At 49.4% G+C, this 21,437-nt stretch overlaps 1 protein-coding gene across 8 annotated transcripts in view; it reads left to right on the top strand.

Annotated features, from left to right (window-relative positions):
• The window catches only part of KIAA0513 (KIAA0513 ortholog), a 92,337-nt gene that overhangs the window by 40,825 nt on the left and 30,075 nt on the right, over positions 1–21,437 (top strand). For all 8 annotated transcript variants that reach the window (XM_073308142.1, XM_073308135.1, XM_073308139.1 and 5 more), the window contains one exon: positions 18,196–18,728. In XM_073308142.1, coding sequence (XP_073164243.1) covers positions 18,376–18,728 — 353 coding nt within the window. In that variant the 5' untranslated portion in view covers positions 18,196–18,375. The remainder of the gene's footprint in view (positions 1–18,195; positions 18,729–21,437) is intronic.

The following is a 21,437-nucleotide window of genomic DNA, read 5'->3' as shown; positions in this document are numbered from 1 at the left end:
GGATGACTCAAGTTTATAATTCCAGTGATAAGAAGGGACACTGGTGGGCGGGGTCAAGTGGCCTTTTAAACAAACGCAGATGGGGAGCAAAAGCAGCTGCTTTAATCGCAGATGCTAATTGTGATGAGACGGGAGCAGTTTTCTCTCTTGTCTGATGCTGGGGCCTCTCGCTGTAGTGGGGTTTGACAATTCTGCAGCTGGGCTGCGTTAATCTGCCTAGTAATCTTTCACAAGTTCCCTGCCTCGCGCCGACCTGTAGCACAGTGTGTGTTTCAGGTTCCAGGGCAATGAAGCATCCAGTGCCCTGCTCTGCTCTTTGTATTTCCATTGTAGTGCCAGAGCTCTTCAGAATAATATACTCTGAGCTGCTGCAACGTCTTTATGTGAGGATCGCAAAATGCTGTGGTAAGCCGCGAGCGAGGTACAGAAGTGTTGTCTTGCATCTTCAAAAGCAATCCTTGAAGCCGAGAGAATTCGGGTTAGTGCACACCAGCCCTGACTTGGGCACAAGGGTCAAGGCTGTGTACGGACCATAATTTCTCTTGAATATTTGGGCTTTTTATCCTCATTTTACAGACAGCTAAAACGCAGCACAGAGAATAAGGGATTTGTCCCAAAGTTGCAGAACGAGTTGTTGGCAGAGTTGGGAGTGGAACCCAGGAGTCCTGATTCTCCATCGCATACAATAGTGGGTTTACAAAATTCAGGGCTTCACAAAGGGACTTCTGCTGTCACTGATGCATATTAACATGGATCTGCTGTTTGCTTTGACTCAGTATCCAACAGGGACCTGAAGAAATTCCTAGCGGGGGGAGAGATCAATGGCTAGGAAAGCACCACCGGCAAGTTGCTGAGAGGTGCAGACCACTCTCTCTGGGCCCACTGGCTGCAAGGAGGGTCTTACACCTGAAGTTATCTTCTGCTTGTAGATGCCTGAGTTGGCTGTGTGTGCTGCTAGGCCTAAAGCCTCTAACCCAGTTCTGGAGAGGCTTAATCCATTTACCTGAGGGCTGCAGGAAAAAAACCTCCTCAATGTCGTTCTTCAATCTACCCTGTGCAAAGGGCCTGCATGCGGCCTGTTCACCATTTAAGACTGTGGCTGTCAATGATAAGTGGTGCATAGGCCTGGTGCTGACCTGTGTGCAAGCCAGGTATGAAGGCTCTTGTTGAGCGTGAAGGTCATGTTGGTGATTGTTTTATTTCCTTAATCAGAATCTTGCAGCGGGTGTTGGTCCTCCCAGGAGACCCACTTCTCTGCCGCCAACGCTTGTTGTGCAGGATTTCCTTTGGCTTTCTCATGTGTTACCTGATGTCCATGATCTGTGTGACCTTGGCAGGGTGACTTGGTTTCCTCTCTATGCAATCTAAACAGTTCAGTCCCGGATGTTAAACCCAGTCGTCTCTAGCTGGGCTAAAACTCATCCTTTTTTAAGGTTGTGTTCTGTCCTACGCGGATCAGACCAAGCTGATGTAACTAAATTGAACACCCTTGTTAAACTCCTTTTTTATTTAATCTGCGGAGACTGAGCCTTGGGTTCCATTTTATAATTGATGTATTGGCCGAGAAGCCTTGACCTTTAACTTTTTAAAAATGGATTGTGCTGTTTTTGTAAATGAGTTTCTAAGATGCACTTCCTTCCATTGAGGGGGAAAAGGATAATTAAAAGGAACTTAATCTCCTGGTTGCTAGCATTACCATGGCATCTGCATCACTTTCCTCTCTAATCCTGCTCCTCCAACGGTTTTCCAGCCAGTGGTTTTAAATCTTGGTTTCTTTGTCTTCCTGCTGGGCTAGTGAATGAGCTTGTTTTTGTTCAGTTCCCTTTTCTCTTTCGTTATAACATTAAAGTTGGTTCTGTACCTCATGAATGACTCAGTCTTCATTTGGGGTACTGGGCTGTGTCCTGCTCATTTGCATATGCAGGCCCAGAATTCTCCTCCCGCTCACGGCTGTCGCAGAGCGATTCAATCACAATCTGTAAAGTTTCAAGGTGGGTAATTCCGTCTCGTGTCGCTGCGGGAGTGAAAGTGTCTGACTGCAAAGGCCGTGTCAGAAAAGGCCATGTCTACGTTGGAAAAGTATGTGCTGAGCACAGGATTGGGAGCCGGGAAATTCCAAGTCGCCATCATGCTCCAGCCCATCCAAAGTGAAACTTATAAAATTACCTTCTGGCCTGTTGCTCTGATTTAAGCACTGTGCTCTTTGAACCCATCCACTTGCTCATTCCCTTTGCCTGCCACTCAAGGATCTGCACAGCTCTGCCTGGGCTGGATTCAGATCTGCTTTCCCACTGCATCTCCCTGCCTCTGCTCTCCCCCCCCCCCCCAAGCAATGATACCAGCCTCAAGGCCTCCTTTGTTTCTTTCCCAGCTCTCTTCTCTGTGCATCCCTGCATTGAACCACTAGCCGTGGGAAGTCATTCCAACTCCAGCGTGCCTGCCTCCACCCTGTTCTCTGTCAGATCCTCCTAGAGTGACTCTCCTCTCTGTGGCCCACACTGCCAAACCCTTCGTCAGTTAAATGTAATGTTCTATCTTAACCCCTTCTTCTGGGTCACCCAGTACATCTGACCTTCTCCGTGTCTGTTAGACTCTACTTTGCCGGGGACAAAGCCTGTTGCTGTTTGTATTGCAGTAGCACCTAGGGGACCCCCACTCATGGAGCAAGACCCCATTGTGCTAGGCACTGTACAGAGAAACCTACCTTTGTTTGTATCTTTTGGTACCAACTCCAGCATAAGGCACTTGGCAAACGTTGTGCATTTGAGAGCTGGCAATACTTTCATCTCGCGAAATGCACAGGGTTATTGCAACACCTGTATTTATACCATTACTGCCATGCATTACACTGTACTGCACCCTCTTCCCCCGAGCTGCGGTGTTGGATCAACAAAAGTCTTATTACGAGCTGCTGCTGAGAGCTGGGGTATATTTCATGTCACTCTTGATTAGGAAATCCACAGGTGGTGGCAGCTTTTCTTCATTCTTCGATGCAATTTCCTCTCCAGCAGTGTACCAGTAGACAAATGGATGCGTCAGACCTAGCATTGGCCTTTCGGAAATTTCATCATCGCTAAAGAGCTGTCAGGCATTCTTCTGGCTTTCTGTGCTCTCAACAACCAAGGTTTACTTGGTCAACTCTGATCTTAACGTTCTGATGCCAGCAAAGCAATTGATCAGTAGCGTAGGCCTTGTTAGAACGGATATAAAAGCTCCCACTCGTATCCAATTCTGGATGAGATGTTTGAATAAAACACAAGTTTTACAGGGGTAGTGGGTGAAATTCTATGGCCTGTGATATAGAGGAGGTTAGACTAGATGATTTAATGGTGCTTTCTGGCCTTACACTCTACGAATCTGTGAAGTCTAAGTCTGCTTCCCTGGTCTGTCTTCACTTGGATTCTTTTCAAGCGCTCTCTGCTCCCAAAGCCTGCCTTACAGGGTAACTCAATACCGTTCTTCTCCCGTGGCTTTATTGCAATATCCCCTCTCTAGATTTTACTAGCTTCTAAAGGGAGCAGATTCTCCTCTGGCTATATTGTTTTCTGCCTGCAGATGGGAGGCAGCCAGAAGTTTTAATTGCATGGTGGCTTGGAGCAGTAGAAGTTTTAATGTTAGCCCTCGTTAGGGAGGGGAATGGTATGACCTGAATTAAACAGCTTTGATGCCCTTTGTCAAGGTTCCTTCCCCACTCTGAACTCTAGGGTACAGATGTGGGGACCAGCATGAAAGACCCCCTAAACTTATTCTTACCAGCTTAGGTTAAACACTGCCACGACCAAAGTGTCTAACAATAATGACTGGGGAAGTGCCCCCTTGGAAACGCACTACACCCCCTTTCCTGGGGAAGGCTTGATTAAAAAATCCTCACCAATTTGCACAGGTGAACACAGACCCAAACCCTTGGATCTTAAGAACAATGAACAGAAATCAGGTTCTTAGAAGAATTATTTTAATTAAAGAAAAAGTAAAAGAATCACCTCTGTAAAATCAGGATGGTAAACACCTTACAGGGTAATCGGATTCAAAACATAGAGAATCCCTCTAGGCAAAACCTTAAGTTACAAAAAGACACAAAAACAGGAATCTACATTCCATTCAGCACAACTTATTTTATCAGCCATTTAAACAAAACAGAATCTAACACATATCTAACTAGATTGCTTACTAACTCTTTACAGGAGTTCTGACCTGCATTCCTGCTCTGGTCCCGGCAAAAGCATCACATAAGCGGAGAGAGTCCTTTGTTTCCCCACCCGTCCAGCTTTGAAAGTATCTTGTCTCCTCATTGGTCATTTTGGTCAGGTGCTAGCGAGGTTATTTTAGCTTCTTAACCCTTTACAGGTGAAAGGGTTTTTCCTCTGGCCAGGAGGGATTTAAAGGTGTTTACCCTTCCCTTTATATTTATGACACCCTTTTAGAAGGAGAAGGATCCCTGGTATTAGATGTTGGGATGAAATTTGGTTCACGTCCCAGGGTTCATGTGCTGTTCTTTGTCTTTAAAATGGTGTGGGGGGGGAATTGTATCGTACACCAGAATTAGCACCGCTGTTGCAATCTTGGCAGAGGGGTCACTAGTGGTGGATACTGAGCTACCTGCTTACCTTAGCGATGGTCCTTCCAGGGGATGGGGGAGGCCCCCTATCACGTGGAGACAGTAGCACTGCATCTGCTTGCCCAGTAGCTATGCTGGGAAAAGTAGAATCCACAGAAGAAGGCCCTGCATCTTCTCCTCTCCCATACACCTTACGCTGGCCTTGCAGCTAGTGTGTGCCATTGACCCTGTTGGGGGAGCCAGGTGTAATCTCGCTCCCCAGGGCGTGTTCAGCTCTAGAGAATATGAGGGTCTGGTCGCTAGTCACTGATTCACATATGGACTGGAATCTGGACTGGGGCTCATGGGGGAAGGAGTGCTGGAAACTGAAATGGAGAAACAGCACACTGGACAGCTCCAGTGGCTTGCTTTTCATTGGCCCCCTGGATGTGGTGTTGTCTGAGATGACCCTTAAAGACGGGCAGGCTATATCTGTGGTTAGCTGGGCACGTAAAGGTTGAGCTAACTTATCCCTCTTGGTTTAAAAGGCCACCACTGGTCAGACTTAGCCTGATTAATGGAACTAGGCCATTCGCAACCCTTAAGGTTGGCATCAGTGTATTTAAAAGTACATCGTTCCTCTTGGAATGTGTTTAAGCAGCCTGGTGCTCCTGGTACTCCTGCCCTGGCGCAATGCTCCAAAGGGAGTATAATTGTCCAGTAAATGACCACAGCCTGTCTCTTTCCATTGCCCAAGCTGAGAGGGGCAAAAAGATAAACTGCATCAACGATAAAAAGTCATTCCACTTCCATTGTTTTTACTGTTTTGATAATTGAGGTGATTAAGGTAGCAAAGGCAGTTTAAAAAAAAAAGTGGTTAAGACAGTGAGGGTACCTTTAAACTAGAAATGGATGAATGTCAATGCTGCATCTTCCCTGTTAACTTTAATTTATATAGTAAGGGGTTAAGATGCAACTTCCATTAGCCCACTAACAGCGGTTAGGTCAGGCCCACCATGCACTGCTGCATTGCAAAGTCATCAACCTGAACCTGAAAAGCACTTGGAAAAGATTCCCATTTCCTTTCCCCTTCAGGATACTCTAATGATAAAGCAGACTCTGTTTTAGAATGTCAGCTGGGATTAGAAAATCCTCTTATGTGGTGAAACCCACAGACCCAAGACAGCTGAATTTAAGTCGGCTCCAGCCAACTATTTCTCTGCTGCTGCTGTTTCACTCTTGGGTTTTCAGTGGGAAGAAGCTGATTAGCGTATGTATTCCAATTTTCCTCTGCCTCTGAGGAGGCAGATGTACTCCTGGGTGTTAGCTTGATCCCCAAGCAGGTTTGCAGCCAGCTATATGTTCCGCTGACCTTGTTCGGCTAGTGGAACTGTAATTTTTTTGTTTAGAAAGCAGCCCTGAAATTGCAGTACCTAACAGATATGATAAACTCCAAGAATCTATTTCATAATCCTGTAAATGAACCAATTGGGAAGTCCCTTTCCATTTCAGTTCACTACTAAACTCAGAATGGGAATCATAATCCAGTTGAAAAGAACCATGTGCCTCTGAATCCACAGGCTTTGCTGTTCCCAGATGTATTTTGGAAGTTGTGGAACGTGTCTGATTTGATCTAAATTTGCCCATGGAATTATTGGTGATGGGGGGAAGGAGGGAAACATACCCTAAAGGTAGGAGCAGGGAAATAGAAGACAAGACTCTTGACTTCGATTCCTGGCTCTGCCACTGACTTTCAGTGCGTCATAGAAGCAAGTTCATTCACTTCTCTTTGCCTCTGTTTTCGTCTGTGGAGCTGGTGTGGTTTCCTGCATTATGCGGGTGCTAAGGTTTAATTCGTGTTTGTAAAGTCCTTCAAGATCCTACAATGAAAGTGCTGAGCAGTGCTAGGAAGGGACCTTTCCTGAGTGTTTGGGCTGGTCTGTTTTTTCAAAACATGATTTAGGCACAAACTCAGAGCAGCTAGAAATGTAGAAAAACTTCTTTTGTTGCTGAATGACATTTTATGAAAGAACAGTATAGTCAGATACCCAGTGAGCCATTAAAAATCTTTATTGGCTTTCTGTGGGCAGGTACCTTTCTGAGCCTACTCCCAGAGACTGCAAGCCATTTACGGTAGAAATTCACCCCGTCCTCCACAAGTTTGTTTTTCTTAATGCACAGTTTTAACAATATTCAGCTCAAACCTTTTTTCCCCGGCTTCTTTCCCGGCTTGATTGCTCCCATGGATCCTCCCTTAGGACTGCCCAGCCCAGCCCACACACTAGATCCTTTCTCCCCAGAGGGTCACTTCCACTTCTATGTCCAGGCAGGGGAACAAGCCACCTTGCCTCAGTTGATTCAGCAGATTCCAACTTAGCTCATTCACTGGAGATAACATTAACGCAATCTGACAGTAGGTGTGTGGAAGTATGTTCTAGACCAGGAGTGGGCAATAATTTTCACAGGGGGGGCCATTCCACCAATTTTGGTAAGTTGTCACGGGCTGCACATTTCTATTGTATTAATGGAGGGGTGCAGGGTCTGGGAGGGAGTTTGGGTACAGGAGGAAGCTCCGGGCTGGTGCAAAGTGTTGGGGTGCAGGTGAGGGGTGTGGGCTTTGGGGGGAGTTTGGTGCAGGCTGGGGCTCCGGGCTGGGGCAGGGGATTCGGGGGGCGAAGCGCAGGTTCTGGCTGGGAGGCGTTTACCGCAGGCGGCTCCCTGCTGGTGGCACAGCAGGGCTCAGGGAAGCTTCCTGCCTGCTGTGGCCCCATGCAGCTCCTGGAAGCAGCTGCGGCCGGCTGCTGCTGGGACGTCTCTGTATGCCCTTTGGGGGAGGGGGGCAGCAGGTCTCTGTGCGCTGCCCGTGTCTGCAAGCACCGGCCGCGCAGCAAACCAGCCAAAGGGAGCTGTGAGGACGGTGCTGGGAGCGGTGGCAGTGTGCAGAACCCCCACCCCCCGCCAGGGGTGCACAGAGACATGCCAGCGGCAGCTGGCCACTTCTAGGAGCGACGTAGGCAGGCAGCCTGCCTGAGCGCCCCACTGCACTGAGGGACTTTTAGCAGCCTGAAGATCACGAGGGGGCAGCCAAAGAGCCTGGTGGGCTGGACAGAAATGTTCGACAGGCCAGATGCGGCCTGAGGACTGTGTTTTGCCCACCCCTGTTCTAGACGAGTGTTTGTTAGCCTGTTACAGTGTTTTGCAGGAAAACTTGAATTAGATGTAGTGTGTTGCACTAGATGATCCGTTCGGTTCTTTATAGGCCTGACTTCTCCCAGGGAGAAGCCTGGCACTGCCCAGGGTACCATCATAGGACCTTTATCCTGCTGAGAAGCAGATAATGATGTCTAATGTAGTGAGATTTTGTATTAACCAGTTCTGAGGAAAGTGTTCTATATAGCTGTTTGTTACAGGGAGCTGTTTAAGAGGAGAGTCCTGCTATTCTGTGTGTGAGTGCGCGTGAGAGTGGGAGTGTGCGAGTGTGAGTGATGAATGGCACGGGGACAGTGCTAGGCTACTGGTTGTGCATTTCCAGCCATGTGGTATGAACCTTTTCAGTGGTTTAAAGCTGAACAGTGTCAAAATGAGGGATCTTTGATCTTTTTTACTTAATGCTCAGCTTCCCAAACCTTGACTATCTCTGTCCCTAAGCTGTACTTGCTCAATGCTAGGAATCTTTGCATATCTTTCCGATCTGCATCGTACAGGATTGATAGGACTCCGAGTGCAGGCTGGTGCAGAAGACCCTATTCATAGATTCATAGATATTTAGGTCAGAAGGGACCATTATGATCATCTAGTCCAACCTCCGGCACAACACAGGCCACAGAATAGTCTGTCTGAGAATAATTGTGCTGAGATTGAAAAGTGCTCTTAATGTGTAGCTGTCGTGTTCCAGGAAGTGCAGCTAAATGGGAGCAAAACAGAGTTGGATGGATGTTTTTAAAAACCTAAATAAATAGCTGTGATCTTCCTTTTCTAACCTCATCCTAATTAAGCAGCTACCTCTCTAAGAGGCCATGTCTCAGTCTTGCATGTATACTGAATAAAATTTGGTTTCATCTTTGGCTCTGCGTTCTGCAATGCATTTTTGTTGATCTTTTGCATGGAGGTTTCCTACATATTAAATTGAATTAGTGAGTTATTGGCTTTCATTGAGTGGCCCAATGCCCATCTGTTTTTACTGGGGGAGAGATGCTGTTGCTCTCCAAGAGCTTTTATTCCATTAAAGATTGAAATAAAAAGCATATTTTTAAAAAAGAGCATAATATCCTAGCTCAGTGGCTGAATATGATTACTCTGGACACACACGTTTGCAAATCTTGTTTTCAGAATTCAGTCTTTCCCCAGAACAGTTGATGCTGTTAACACCCTACTGCAGAACTTCTACCTGGATTCTGCACTTGATTGTAGGTCTTTTCAGTCATTAGCTCCTGAAGGGGGGGAAACTGACCCTTGAACTCTGCTTTTGGTGGGTATCGAGCAATTTTGGCTGCACTCCTGCTCATTGAACATCAGGCCCCTTTCAGGGGTCTCAAGCTGGGCACCCAAAATCAGTAGTCGCTTCTGAAACTCTTGACCCAGTGTCTTTGGAAATGGGCAGATGAGGTCTGGAAAGCCTACGGAATGTGTGCCGGGCGAGCGGAGTTAACCTGTGAATAGGGTATATTTGCTTCTCCCAGTACAGGAAAGTGGATCTCCAAAGTTAAACAACCTTTTGTAGAGTGGGGGATGTCTCTCAACTGAACGCTGCCCTTGCTTGTGGTATGAGATGCTGTGCATGTCGGAGGGAAAAGAGCCTGGCTTTATTCATGGCCAGGTTGCCTTGTCAGTTTAATTCCTAGTGTGCCATTCTGGGGAATAGAAATCTAATAAAACAAAGCAAATTGCAGCCTTTAGATTGTCCTTTGTGTTACGCTGGGCTACCTCCTGTGTCCTTTTTGGTGGGAATGTTTGCATGTGACTTGGGGGGGGGGGCAAATTAAAAACAGCCAGTTTTGATAATGTGACCTGAGCATGTAAAAATATGGCACATCTCTGTGGGGAGAGACGGGCATAAGTCACAGAACTCAAGTGCGACGCTTGGGGCCGTTTAGAGTTTGGATCCTGGGGCCTGTCTCTAGTTCATGTGTTACATGCTCCAAGCCTGTTAAAATACAGCCTGGGATTGTGTGGAACAGCCCACGGTAAACGAAGTGCTCAATGGCGTGACTAGAACTCGGGCTCTGCACCGCTATGCGGAAAGGCCAGGTCTGGGTCCGCGGCTCGCTCCCGGCGTCTCTGAGGCTGGTGGAGAGACCTTGTGTGTGTCCGATGATGATCCGCCTGTTGGAGCAGCGCTGTCCCAGCTCAGAGGAGAGCCGGCTGTAGCCGCTTTTGTCGAAGCAGGTGGGGAGCTGTCCTGGGTTTGGGGCAGACCATTAAAGCAGAGGGATTGGGTGCGGGGGACAACCATCTTGGTGGCTCGAGCAGCTGCTGTCTGATGTCCCCTGAAACAGCAGCACTTTGAAGGTGCTTATTATTGGTGATTGCAGCTGGCCATGCAATTAGCAGATTACTGGGTGTAGCTGCTGAGCAGCTGGTGTAGCTGAATGGGTGGGACCAAAGGCTCTCTGTGTACAGAGTGGTGTTTATAATGGGCAGGTAGCCAGTTTCTTCCCCCATAGCCTGTCTCTTGTGCTTTTGGCTGGGGCTTCTTGGATGGGTCTGTGCGCCCAAGAAACAGAAATTCTCTCCTCCCCAGTGTTTTTTTTGTTGCTCCTGATTTAATAGCAACAGTGTGTACACAGATGGATCCTACTAGTCCCCAATTGCCCTGCCTCCCCTACTGGGAGGCAGGGCAATTGAAAACTTACCTCTGGAGTCCTCTCTCTCTTTTTTGGTTTATGTCCACACTGTAAAAAAGGTGCGTTTTTTCACTAGGGTTAGGTAGCGTGGATTAAAATAACAGTGAAGATGTGACAACTCGGCTTTTAACTCAGGTTAGCAACTCAAATTCAACCCCAGGCTAGTCTATAGGCTTGAGCTCAAGCTGCTAATCCAAGTTAAAAGCTAATTTGCTGCCGTGTCTGCACTGCTATGTTAACCTGAGTTAAGAACGCCCCCGTCTTGCAGTGTAGACATGCCGGTATATCGAGGGCAGGGCTGGGGATTGAATCAGGGAAGTGTTCGGGTGTGTAGAATGGGGCAGGTAGGAGGAGGGAATGCGTCATGGGGGGCAGAGAGGAATCCCCTTCTGTGTGGGGAGCCTTTAGGAGGAACCTAACCAATGTGGACAGGAGTGTCCGCGCTGGAGGTGATTGGAGTTAGTTGGTGGCCTCGATGACGGGAGCCCATTAAGAATGGAGGGCAGGAGATGGCGCCGTCTGCTCATTGTACTGCTCTCACTCATGGAGATGTCCTGCATGCCAAAAGAGAACCCCACATCTGGAAGCTTTCTCCTCGGCCGATGAGATGAGACGCGTGGCCAAGGTGGTGGCCTGCTGTGTTGGGTTAATGACGGAAAGGGAGAGGCAGCCATCTTTGAGCCAGGAATTGATCACGATGATCAGATTGACGTTACTCATTGGCAAAGAGGTATGAGAATCTTTCCTCCACCCCTGGAGCTTTAAAAGAAGAAGTCCCTGTTCTTCCCAGTTAAGGAATGGGATGCGACAGGGGCTGATCAGCAGGAAAAGGGATTCACCTAAAGGCTGTCTCTCCCACCGCCTGGAGACGGGACCCTCTGGGGATGGGACGCCAGCAAGCGGTTTTCCCTTTCCTCTGCAGCAGAAGGCAGATCAGAGAAGGACCCAAGCCCAGCCAATAGGTAGGAGTCCACACTCCTTCTGGCAATAAGCTAAAACACATCACAGCAGTTCGGTAAAAAATGGCTCTGCTGTTTTGGGAGACGACAACGTTTAATGGCGGCGTTTTCCCTGTGTAACTCCGGGTGACAAGGTGGGCAGACCTGGCCCCATGGGGAGGGTCAGGCAGTTAGTTGTGTCATTGGGAATGTGGTGCCCTCCCTCCCCCACATTTGCAAGAGAGTCTGGGCTTTGGCCCGTGACCTTGCTGGTGCATCATCAGTGCTCTTAATACATTGGCTCTTCACACAGGTGCCTCTGCCGAGTGGGAAGCATTTAGCGGTTACTGAGAGTGGCACTAATGCATTATATGGCACCTGCTCGCCAGAGTTAGCTGGTCCCTGAAAAACACAGCAAGGAAGACTCGGTGAGAGTCCCTACATATTTAATGGCAAGTTCTTCCTGCTACTGGAACTTCATTGGAGTTTATATCAACATGACAGAGAGGAAGGATGGTCCCAGTGGTTAGGGTGCTAGCCTGGGGCTCCAGAGTCCCAGGCTGTTCAATTCCATGCTCTTGCCACAGACTCTCTGTGTGACCTTGGGCAAGTCACTTAGCTCCTCTGTGCCTATTTTCCATCTGTGCAAGGAGGCTAATAGCACTGCCTTGCCTCAGAGAGGTGTGTGAGGATAAATGCGTTCAAGTTTGTGAGCTGTAATGGGGACCGTATAAGTACCTCAGACAGACATCTCCCAAGAGGTCTTGCAGTAGCTGCAAACTAATCACAGATGCTAACGCTACTTACTGTAATTTGTTTTATTTATACGTGCCAGACCCGACTTTAGAGACCGTTAAAAGGGTAGATCCCTGCCCCTGGGGCCCGATGTGGGGGGAATGGCGCAGATGTATGCCCCCTTGTTGTTGTTTGCAGGGTTGTTGTAGCTGTGTTGGTCCCAGGATATTAGATAGTCGGTTCCATGACAGCTTTCAAACTCCACAGAGCTCATCTTAGAGGAGAGGAAAGTGATCAGGAACAGTCAGCATGGATTCACCAAGGGCAAGTCATGCCTGACTAATCTAATTGCCTTCTATGATGAGATAACTGGCTCTGTGGATGAGGGGAAAGCGGTGGACGTGTTGTTCCTTTAATTTAGCAAAGCTTTTGACACGGTCTCCCACAGTATTCTTGCCAGTAAGTTAAAGAAGTATGGGCTGAATGAGTGGACGATAAGGTGGGTAGAAAGTTGGCTAGATTGTTGGGCTCAACGGGTAGTGATCAATGGCTCCATGTGTAGGTGGCAGCCAGTATCAAAGGGAGTGCACCAAGGGTCGGTCCTGGGGCCGGTTTTGTTCAATATATTCATAAATGATCTGGAGGATGGTGTGGATTGCACCCTCAGCAAGTTTGCAGATGACACTAAACTGGGAGGAGAGATAGATACGCTGGAGGGTAGGGATAGGATACAGAGGGCCCTAGCCAAATTAGAGGATTGGGCCAAAAGAAATCCGGTGAGGTTCAACAAGGGCAAGGGCAGAGTCCTGCACTTAGGACGGAAGAATCCCATGCACCACTACAGACTAGGGACCGAATGGCTCAGCAGCAGTTCTGCAGAAAAGGACCTAGGGATTACAGGGGACGAGAAGCTGGATATGAGTCAACAGTGTCGTTGTTGCCAAGAAGGTCAATGGCATTTTGGGATGTATAAGTAGGGGCATTGCCAGCAGATTGAGGGATGTGATCGTTCCCCTCTGTTCAACCTTGGTGAGGCCTCATCTGGAGTACTGTGTCCAGTTTTGGGCCCCACACTACAAGAAGGATGTGCAAAAATTGGAAAGAGTCCAGCGAAGGGCAACAAAAATGATTAGGGGACTGGAACACATGAGTTATGAGGAGAGGCTGAGGGAGCTGGGATTGTTTAGCCTGCAGAAGAGAAGAATGAGGGGGGATTTGATAGCTGCTTTCAACTACCTGAAAGGGGGTTCCAAAGAGGATGGCTCTAGACTGTTCTCAGTGGTAGCAGATGACAGAACAAGGAGTAATGGTCTCAAGTTGCAGTGGGGGAGGTTTAGGTTGGATATTAGGAAAAACTTTTTCACTAGGAGGGTGGTGAAGCACTGGAATGCGTTATCTAGGGAGATGGTGGAATCTCCTTCCTTAGAAGTTTTTAAGGTCAGGCTTGGCAAAGCCCTGGCTGGGATGATTTAGTTGGGGATTGATCCTGCTTTGAGCAGGGGGTTGGACTAGATGACCTCCTGAGGTCCCTTTCAACCCTGATATTCTATGATTCTATGATCTTGGGGTCTGGGCTCTAACATAGTGTGGCATGCTCCCCTCTCCCCTTAGGGTCTCTGTACCACACTTGAGAGGGTGCTTCACAGCATGGGAAGACAGACGCTGGCTCTGCTCGAGCAAGCAAACTAAAAAATAGCAGTGTGTTCAGGGTGGTTTGGGCTAGCTGCCCGAGGACATATCCAGGGGATTGGGAGGGATTGCTGCCATGGCCACACCACTATTTTCAGGGCTAGCACCTGTCTGTCTACCTGGGCTCGGCAGCACGCTCCCAGCTGCTGTGCACGCATACCTTGAGGGACTAGTTTGGGACCAGCTGTTCACGTCTGCTCCAGCCTTTGAACTGAGGAGCCTGGTTCTTTAGTTCTGGCAGTAGTGGCTCATGTGTTTAGATCCTGAGATCCAAGGTTTGATCCTCATTGCCGGTGACCCATCCAAGAGCATCGCCTTACCTATGCGTGCTGGAGACTTTAGGTTGAGATTTTCAAAGACAACCATTTATTTTAACAGGGGTTGCGTGGCTAAATCCTCTCGTTACCTTCTGGGAAAATATCCCATAATTATATATATTATAATTATAGCAAAAGCTGAGGTTCTGGCATACAAAACTCATCCCCCAGGGGAAAGTACCATCTTGTTCAACCAGCCCAGTCCAACTCTGGTTTTACTAATCTAAATTAGGTGGATGCAGCAAGTAATACTGATAAACAAAGGCGATGAGAAGCACAATGTGGTAAGGCCAGGGTTAAAACGGTGAAAGAGTGTGATGTGTGCTCCAGTTGTGCGCCTGGATCCACTAGTTCCTACCCCGAGGAGAACAATTGTGACACCAACATGCCATTTGCCATCACGTCATTCACTCTGCTTGTGTGTTATACCCCAGTCCCCTAGCTGCTTCTGTCTTGTCTATTTCAATTGTAAACGATTGTTCAATTGTTTAGGGCAGGGATTGGGATTGTCTGGTAGTTTGGGTCTGTACAGTGCCTAGCACAGTGGGGGACCCATTCTTGGTTGGTTCTTAGTTGCTACCCACAATACACAGGATTAGTAACAACAGTACTTTTAAAAATAAATGCTTTTACTCTCGGGGTTGGCGGGCATTGGGGATATGTGTGTCTGGACTGAGGCCGGCATGCAGGGATTTCTGTGATTGCCTTTTCTAGCTCTGCACGTGGTCCGCGCAGTGTTGCGCATGATGTATATCAAGGTGGTTGGGTCGTACTTGCTTCTGTTGATCTGGGTTGTGGGGCCTGTCTCTCTCGCTGCTGCAGCTTTTCTGTTTGTACTTGGTTTGCTTGTCAGAACGCATTCTCTGCTGTCTGTTTCTCTCCTTTGGGTCAAACTAGCTCCTTGGGAATGAAGCTGCTACTTTGTCTCTGATGCGGAAGGTCTGTCTGCAGGGCAATCCTTCGCTTGGTGCATTGCTGGGAACAAGCTCTGCTTAGTCCATTCAGCATCCACTGTCTGATGGAGTTTTAGAGAGAGTATGTGCATACGTGCCCAGTTTGGGAGGGGAGCGAGAGCCCGAGACCAACACTTTGAAGAGGGGAGACTGTAGAGTTTTTCAGATCTCAGACCCTGGTAGAGCTTTGTCTCCCTCATTTTTCAGGGGGGATTCCTTGTGTCTCTGCAATAGGGGGGTGATGGCAGGTTGGCTGTGTGGTTCATCCATCTCTAGGAAGGCATAACATGGCCCTGCTTTCTCCCTGGCTCTCCAAGGAAGGGTTGAGGCCTCTGCGATGTTTCTGCCATCAGGAGGGATTCTCCCCTCACCTATCGTCTTTCTAAGGGGCCATTACTCCTTACTGCTCCTTAAGGGTTTGCTCCAATGCCTGCTGCAGTCAGTGGGAAGACAATCCCAAGAGTTGGTGAGAGTTGGATTGACAAGGAGTTTCAGGGAGAAATGTGGAGAGGTGCCACGCACTCGTATCCCAAAACAAATGCTCCAGGAGGCTTAGGCCTTGTCTACAGAAGAAGGTTGCACCAGTTTAACCTAAGGTGTGAATTTACACTGATTCAGTTGAACCGGTTCAAACCCCTGTGTAGATGCGCACTCGTTTGGGCTTGAAAGTGAATTTTTCCAGGTCAGCGTAAATCAGCTGGGAACAGGTGAAGCTAAACTGAAATAAGCCACTCTTGAACCAAAACAGGAATGTCCATATCAGCTGCACCAGTTTAACTAAATTGGTTTAAAAACTGATTTTAAATTGAACCAGTGCCACATTCCTATATAGACAAGAATTCAGTCTCAGTTGGTTCACTGGTAAAGCTTGTGTTGCTCAGATTAGGATTATCTCCCCCCCACTGCCCCCATGCAGTGACGCCTGCTGGTAGAGTGTGGAACTGCGACAAGCAGGGTATTTCTGAGCTCCTGAGGCCTTATACAGGAGCTGCCCTTACCCAGGAGGAGCACTCCTCACTGTCTCTTTAGAATGAAAAGCAAAGTGCTGTGTGGCCAGCACATCCGCCCCTCCCCAGAAGTGTTACGAAGAGACGGGAGCTATCTAAGACGCTCCTTCCCACCTTGGCCTTAGATTTCAGTGAGAGGCTTTTCCCAGCCTGCTAAGAGGGACAGGCACTGATCAGCCCAGCCCCGTTTAGGTTAGATGAGGGCTCCATTCCTCACAGGACAGGTACTGGTTGGCTGTAATAGCCTTTGCTGCTGCCTGAACGGTCTTCCCCAGAGCCCCCTGCCCATCAGAATTAGCTGTGACCCCTTGGGTCCAAGAATTAAAGGTGAGTGAGTCAGCCTGGGTGGTAAGTAAAAGCCTGTTTTCCCCCCTCCCCGGTCCTGTGACAGAAATCAATGGCAGATGGAGAGGTGTGCAGGCCAGATGCAGAACTGGGAATGAGCACCCTACTGAATTCAGCTCTGACACTGACTCACTGTCCAGCCTCGGGCATGTCAAATGACCTCTTTGTGCCTTGGTTTCACTGGCTGGAAGCAGGGATTAGAATACCTGCTGCAGAGCTGAGGACTGGTTCAATGTCTGCGAAACGCCATGAAGATCAAAGGCAACCCGGCTTGTATCAGTCAGTGCTAAAAATTAACCTTATGTTGATAAATCTGTACGTGAAGTTGATCATTCAGACCCTGTTCCTGTGTGTCTGAAGCAGGCACAGATTCTGTCACTGACCCGAATTCACCAGTGAAAGCCTGTGTCCCAGTCAAGGACTTGTTTTCCTTTTCCCAACACTGTCAGTCTGTGCTGCACACTGAGACGTGAGTTACTCAGTATTCTTTCCCGATCCCCGTGTACCGCCACAGAGGTCAGTGTGTCCTTCCCCGGCTCCCTTCTGGCACTTGTGCCATGCCTGGTTTCACTCAGCTGCGTTGTTATCCTTAGCAAATCAAAATTAGTGACTTGTTTCCTGGGCTCATCAAAAGAAGGTCTGGGCTTGTATGGTGCTGAGCTCTCCTGGCTCTCAGACGAGTCAATGGGAACCATTGGTACTGAGCACCTCCCAGGATCAGACCCCCACCCTGCTCTAAATACAGTTCTGAGAAAGCTAATGGAGAGTAAAATCTGCCTACTTTGCTATTATGCCATGTAGTTGTCGTTCCCAGGGTAGTAGAGAGAGAAGATAGGAGGGGTCATATGTTTTATTGCAGTGGTTCTCAACCTTTTCGTGCTCAGGATCCCTTTGTAAACATTTTTGGCCTGTTGCAACCCAATAAACGGTCTGGGAGTGGAGGCCGTGGTGAGGCCACACCTGGAGTATTGTGGCCAGTTTTGGTCCCCCCACTACAGAAGGAATGTGGACAAATTGGAGAGAGTCCAGCGGAGGGCAACGAAAATGATTAGGGGGCTGGGGCACATGACTTAGGAGGAGAGGCTGAGGGAAGTGGGGTTGTTTATTCTGCAGAAGAGAAAAGTGAGGGGGGATCTGATAGCAGCCTTCAGCTATCTGAAGGGGGGTTCCAGAGAGGCTGGAGCTTGGCTGTTCTCAGTGGTGGCAGATGAGAGAACAAGGAGCAATGGTCTCAAGTTGCAGTGGGGGAGGTCTCGGTTGGATATTAGGAAACACTATTTCACTAGGAGGGTGGTGAAACACTGGAATGGGTTACCTAGGGAGGCGGTGGAATCTCCATCCTTAGAGTCCCGGCTTGACAAAGCCCTGGTTGGGATGATTTAGTTGGTGTTGGTCCTGCTTTGAGCAGGGGGTTGGACTAGATGACCTCCTGAGGTCCCTTCCAACCCAGATATTCTATGATTCAACGCATACAGCAACGCAGCAAAAAGCCAGCGGTGCCTGAGCTAATTAAATTAACAGGCGAAATGGGCGAATTCGGGGAAAAGCTGCAACTGCCCGATAGGTGGGTTGGTTGGTTTGTTTAGATGTCATTAATAAATGCTGCAAAGCCAGCACCCGTGCCAGTCAGTCTCCCTGTCCTGCTAGTAACCACTGTTGGTGGAGGAGAGTGGGAATTGGCTGAATAAGTGTCAGTCACTGGGAGGATAAAGAGGGATGGAAGGTTCTGGGCCTGCTGCTGCTCTGGCTGGGGCTGTCATGACCCCATCGAGTGGCTCCGTGATGCCAATTCCCTGGGCTGTCCTTTCAGTGGTGGTTGTATCTTGCCTTTCAGACGCCTTCTGATAGCCTGGAACCTTGAGGGGACTTACCAGCTCTAGCCGGCTTATCCTAGGAGCGTCTTTGACACACTGTGCTGCAGATGGCCTCGAAATCTCACTGATGGGCGAAAGGGAAATCGAGTCACAGTAAAGCAGCCTCCCGCCCTGGTACCTGCACACCCGCTCTACAAGCCATGGAGGCCACTGACGTTCCGGTGGGGAACCTCATTGACTTTGATTCCGAGCCCCCTGCCTCCGTCCCCGCTGAGTCCCCTCCCTTGCCCCCTCAACCCTCCAGTGGCAATGGGTTACTGGAGGACCTGGGGGACCCGGCGGCTGTAGGAGAGGAGAGTGACACCACGGAGTCGGCCGACAGTGAGAACGACATGGGGGATTCGCCCAGCCATCACAGCTGGAACAACTACCGCCGCTCCTCGTCCATTGAGTCCTTCTCGTCCAACCAGAGCACGGAGTCAGCCAAGGACGAGGTGATGGTGGAGCGCCGGGAGTTCATGAGGCAGTACGTGGAGAAGATCTTCAGTGGAGGGTGAGTGAGCCAGGCCTGGTGTGGGTTGTCCTCTGCAGAGGTGCATGCTGGGATGGGGCAGGATGGAAGGAGCCAGACCTGGTGGGGATTGCCCTGTGCAGAGGTGCATGCTGGAAAGGTGTGGGGAATAACGAAGCTGCCCCCTCCTCCAGAGGAACTTTCACTGACATGACTTTTCTCTGTTCACCCTTTTTCAAAGCTTAAATTCTCCCCCCTTCTGCATTTGGCAAATGTAGATTTTTTCCCCTCCACACAGTGTTAGAGGAACTAGAGACTGGGATTCAGGAGGCCAAGATCAACTTACTCCTGCTTCTGCCACTGACTCCCCCTGTGACCTGGGGCAAGTCCCTTTCCTTCTCTGTACCTCCGTTTCATCGTTCTGTAAAATGGGATAGTTCCTTATCTCACGAGTGGGGATGAGAGGTTGAGGCTAAATTCACTCATGCTTGTAAAGCGCTTGAAGACCCTCCGATGGAAAGGGCGGTAGCCATACAGAGGGAGATCAGGTTGTGAAAGTTCCCGTCCTCCTTCCAACAGGGCTGAAATTAACCAGACTTATTGTTTCCCCTCCTTGCCCTCACGTGCTGGCCTTTTTCTGTGCTGCATGGCCTAGGGGTGCATGCCCTCACGCCTTTGACATCGTGTCATGCCGTACGCTGGAGCCGCTGAGGCATCGAGTGTGTCCCCCGCGTGCAGCTCTTCCTCAGACGGTGATGCCTGGAATGGCACGTCCCCCTCTGATTGCCTGCCCGCGGTGCTGACTTACTGCGGGCACGGCTGCCAGATTCAATCACTCTACTTAGCCTGGTGTAGGATCCGGGAGTGAAGGGGGTTGGCAGAGAGGAATGGGGGGAGCTTTCTGCATCTAGTTATGATGGGTCTGTGTCTGAAGCTGGAGGGGCTGTGTACCGCACTCCATTCTCGCCCTGCTGCAGATCTCCGCGCTGCCCAGGCTCTGATATAGGCTTTCTCGCTCATCTAAATGTCAGGGGATACAACGCACGTGGGGGTCTGTTTGCTGTTTGTCAGCGACAGATGCCTCTGGCCCTTTGATCCCGACAGCAAGGCGTACTTGTTTCGGTCTGTGTAATATTCCGGTTCAGCGCATCCAGTGTGATTGAGCAGATCGTCTGGTGGGAAGCAATAGGCAGAGCTAATTGTTTTGCTCGGGTGATTCAGTCGTTGCTGTGGAATTTCTGCTCTGGAAATCAGCACTCGGTTCCTTCCTTCATCTTGAGAGCAAAAGAGCAGTTCGAAACAGGGAAAGGGAACAGGGCAGCCTGTCAGCACAGCCATAAAGCAGCCCAACTGGGAGGTTACCACACCTGGGGATTGCGCTGGATGCGGTGTGCTTGGTAACAAGAGACTGCCAAAGCAGCTTTGCTGAACCGCTGAGTTGGATGCAGGCTGGAAGGGAGAGCGAGGTGTTGCTGCAGGGCAGCTGGAAGGATTCAGAGCACAGCTAGGGGGCTGTCTGGGACAAAATGCTTCTTGGACAGGGGATTGAAGCTGCCGGAGGGGTCGGGGTGGCAGATGGAGCCTCTTCCATCGTGTCAATTGTACAGGAGAAACTGGCCCAGTTCCTGCATCCCTCTGGGCTGGGGAGGTAGTGTTCAGTGCGGATAAATCCTGAAAGGTATATGGGACCAGGGCATTTGGGGTCCAGACTGTAGGGGGTCACAGAGGCCTGTCCTTTCTATCTGATGCTCCCCGAAGGTGGTAGGTAATGAAGTGGCTGAAGGGAGCATTTTATTATTTGTTTACGTTACTGTAGCATCTAGCAGCCCCAATCCTAGACCAGGCCCCATTGTGCTAGGTGCTGTACAAACACAGGACAAAAAGGCAGTGTCTACACTAGAGACCTTACAGCGGCACAGCTGTACTGATGGGGCTGTGCCACTGTAAGGCTTCCTGTGTAGCCGCTCTGTGCCGACAGGGGAGAGCTCTCCCGTCTGCATAGTTAAACCACCTCCCTACATAGCCCTGTCCACACCAGCACTTCTGTCGGTCGGGGGGTGTTTTTTCACACTCCTGAACGATATACGTTTTACTGACAAAAGGGCTAGTGTAGCCATAGCTTAAGACAAGAGACAGCAGATGGATGCAAGAGGCAGACTGGGGGCAGATGCAAGGTGCCAGGAGGACAATACTGGTCAGAAGCAGTGATTGGGGCACTGCGACTGCCGAAACATTGTCAAGTTTTTTTGGAAGAGCCAAATGTCCTGGAGAGATCAGAGTTAGTGGGGATTAGAGTTTTCTTCAGGCCCACTGGTGCAGGAGATGCCATCCAGCCTCTCGTCATAGAAATGTGGGGCTGAAAGGGATATTGAGCGGTCTAATGCAACCCCTGCCCTGAGGCAGGACCTAGACTCTCCCTGGCAGGGGTTTGTCCAACCTGTTCTTAAAAACCCCCAATGACAGGGATTCCTCAACGTCCCTTGGAGAGCCATTCCAGAGGTTAACTATGCAGACAGGAAAAACGTTCTGCCTGATATCCAATTTTAGGCCCTAGCAAAGTTACTTAAGCTCCCAGGCTCGTCTTTTGAAGATGTTGTGCAGGTTTCCTTTGGGGATGAGGACAGTGAGGTCAGATACGGAGTGCATACCCGCCCACAAAACACCTTTCGAGATCCCTAGGTCCTGCGCATGCCTGTCACATGCACTGGACCTCATCTAGTGGACTAAATGCCCCAATAACATTTATGTGGG

The sequence above is a fragment of the Lepidochelys kempii genome, chromosome 12 (assembly GCF_965140265.1).
Source record: "Lepidochelys kempii isolate rLepKem1 chromosome 12, rLepKem1.hap2, whole genome shotgun sequence".
In the NCBI taxonomy this organism is placed as follows: Eukaryota; Metazoa; Chordata; order Testudines; family Cheloniidae; genus Lepidochelys; species Lepidochelys kempii.
Note: the sequence above shows the minus strand (reverse complement) of the source record. Positions and strands in the feature narration are given on the sequence as shown.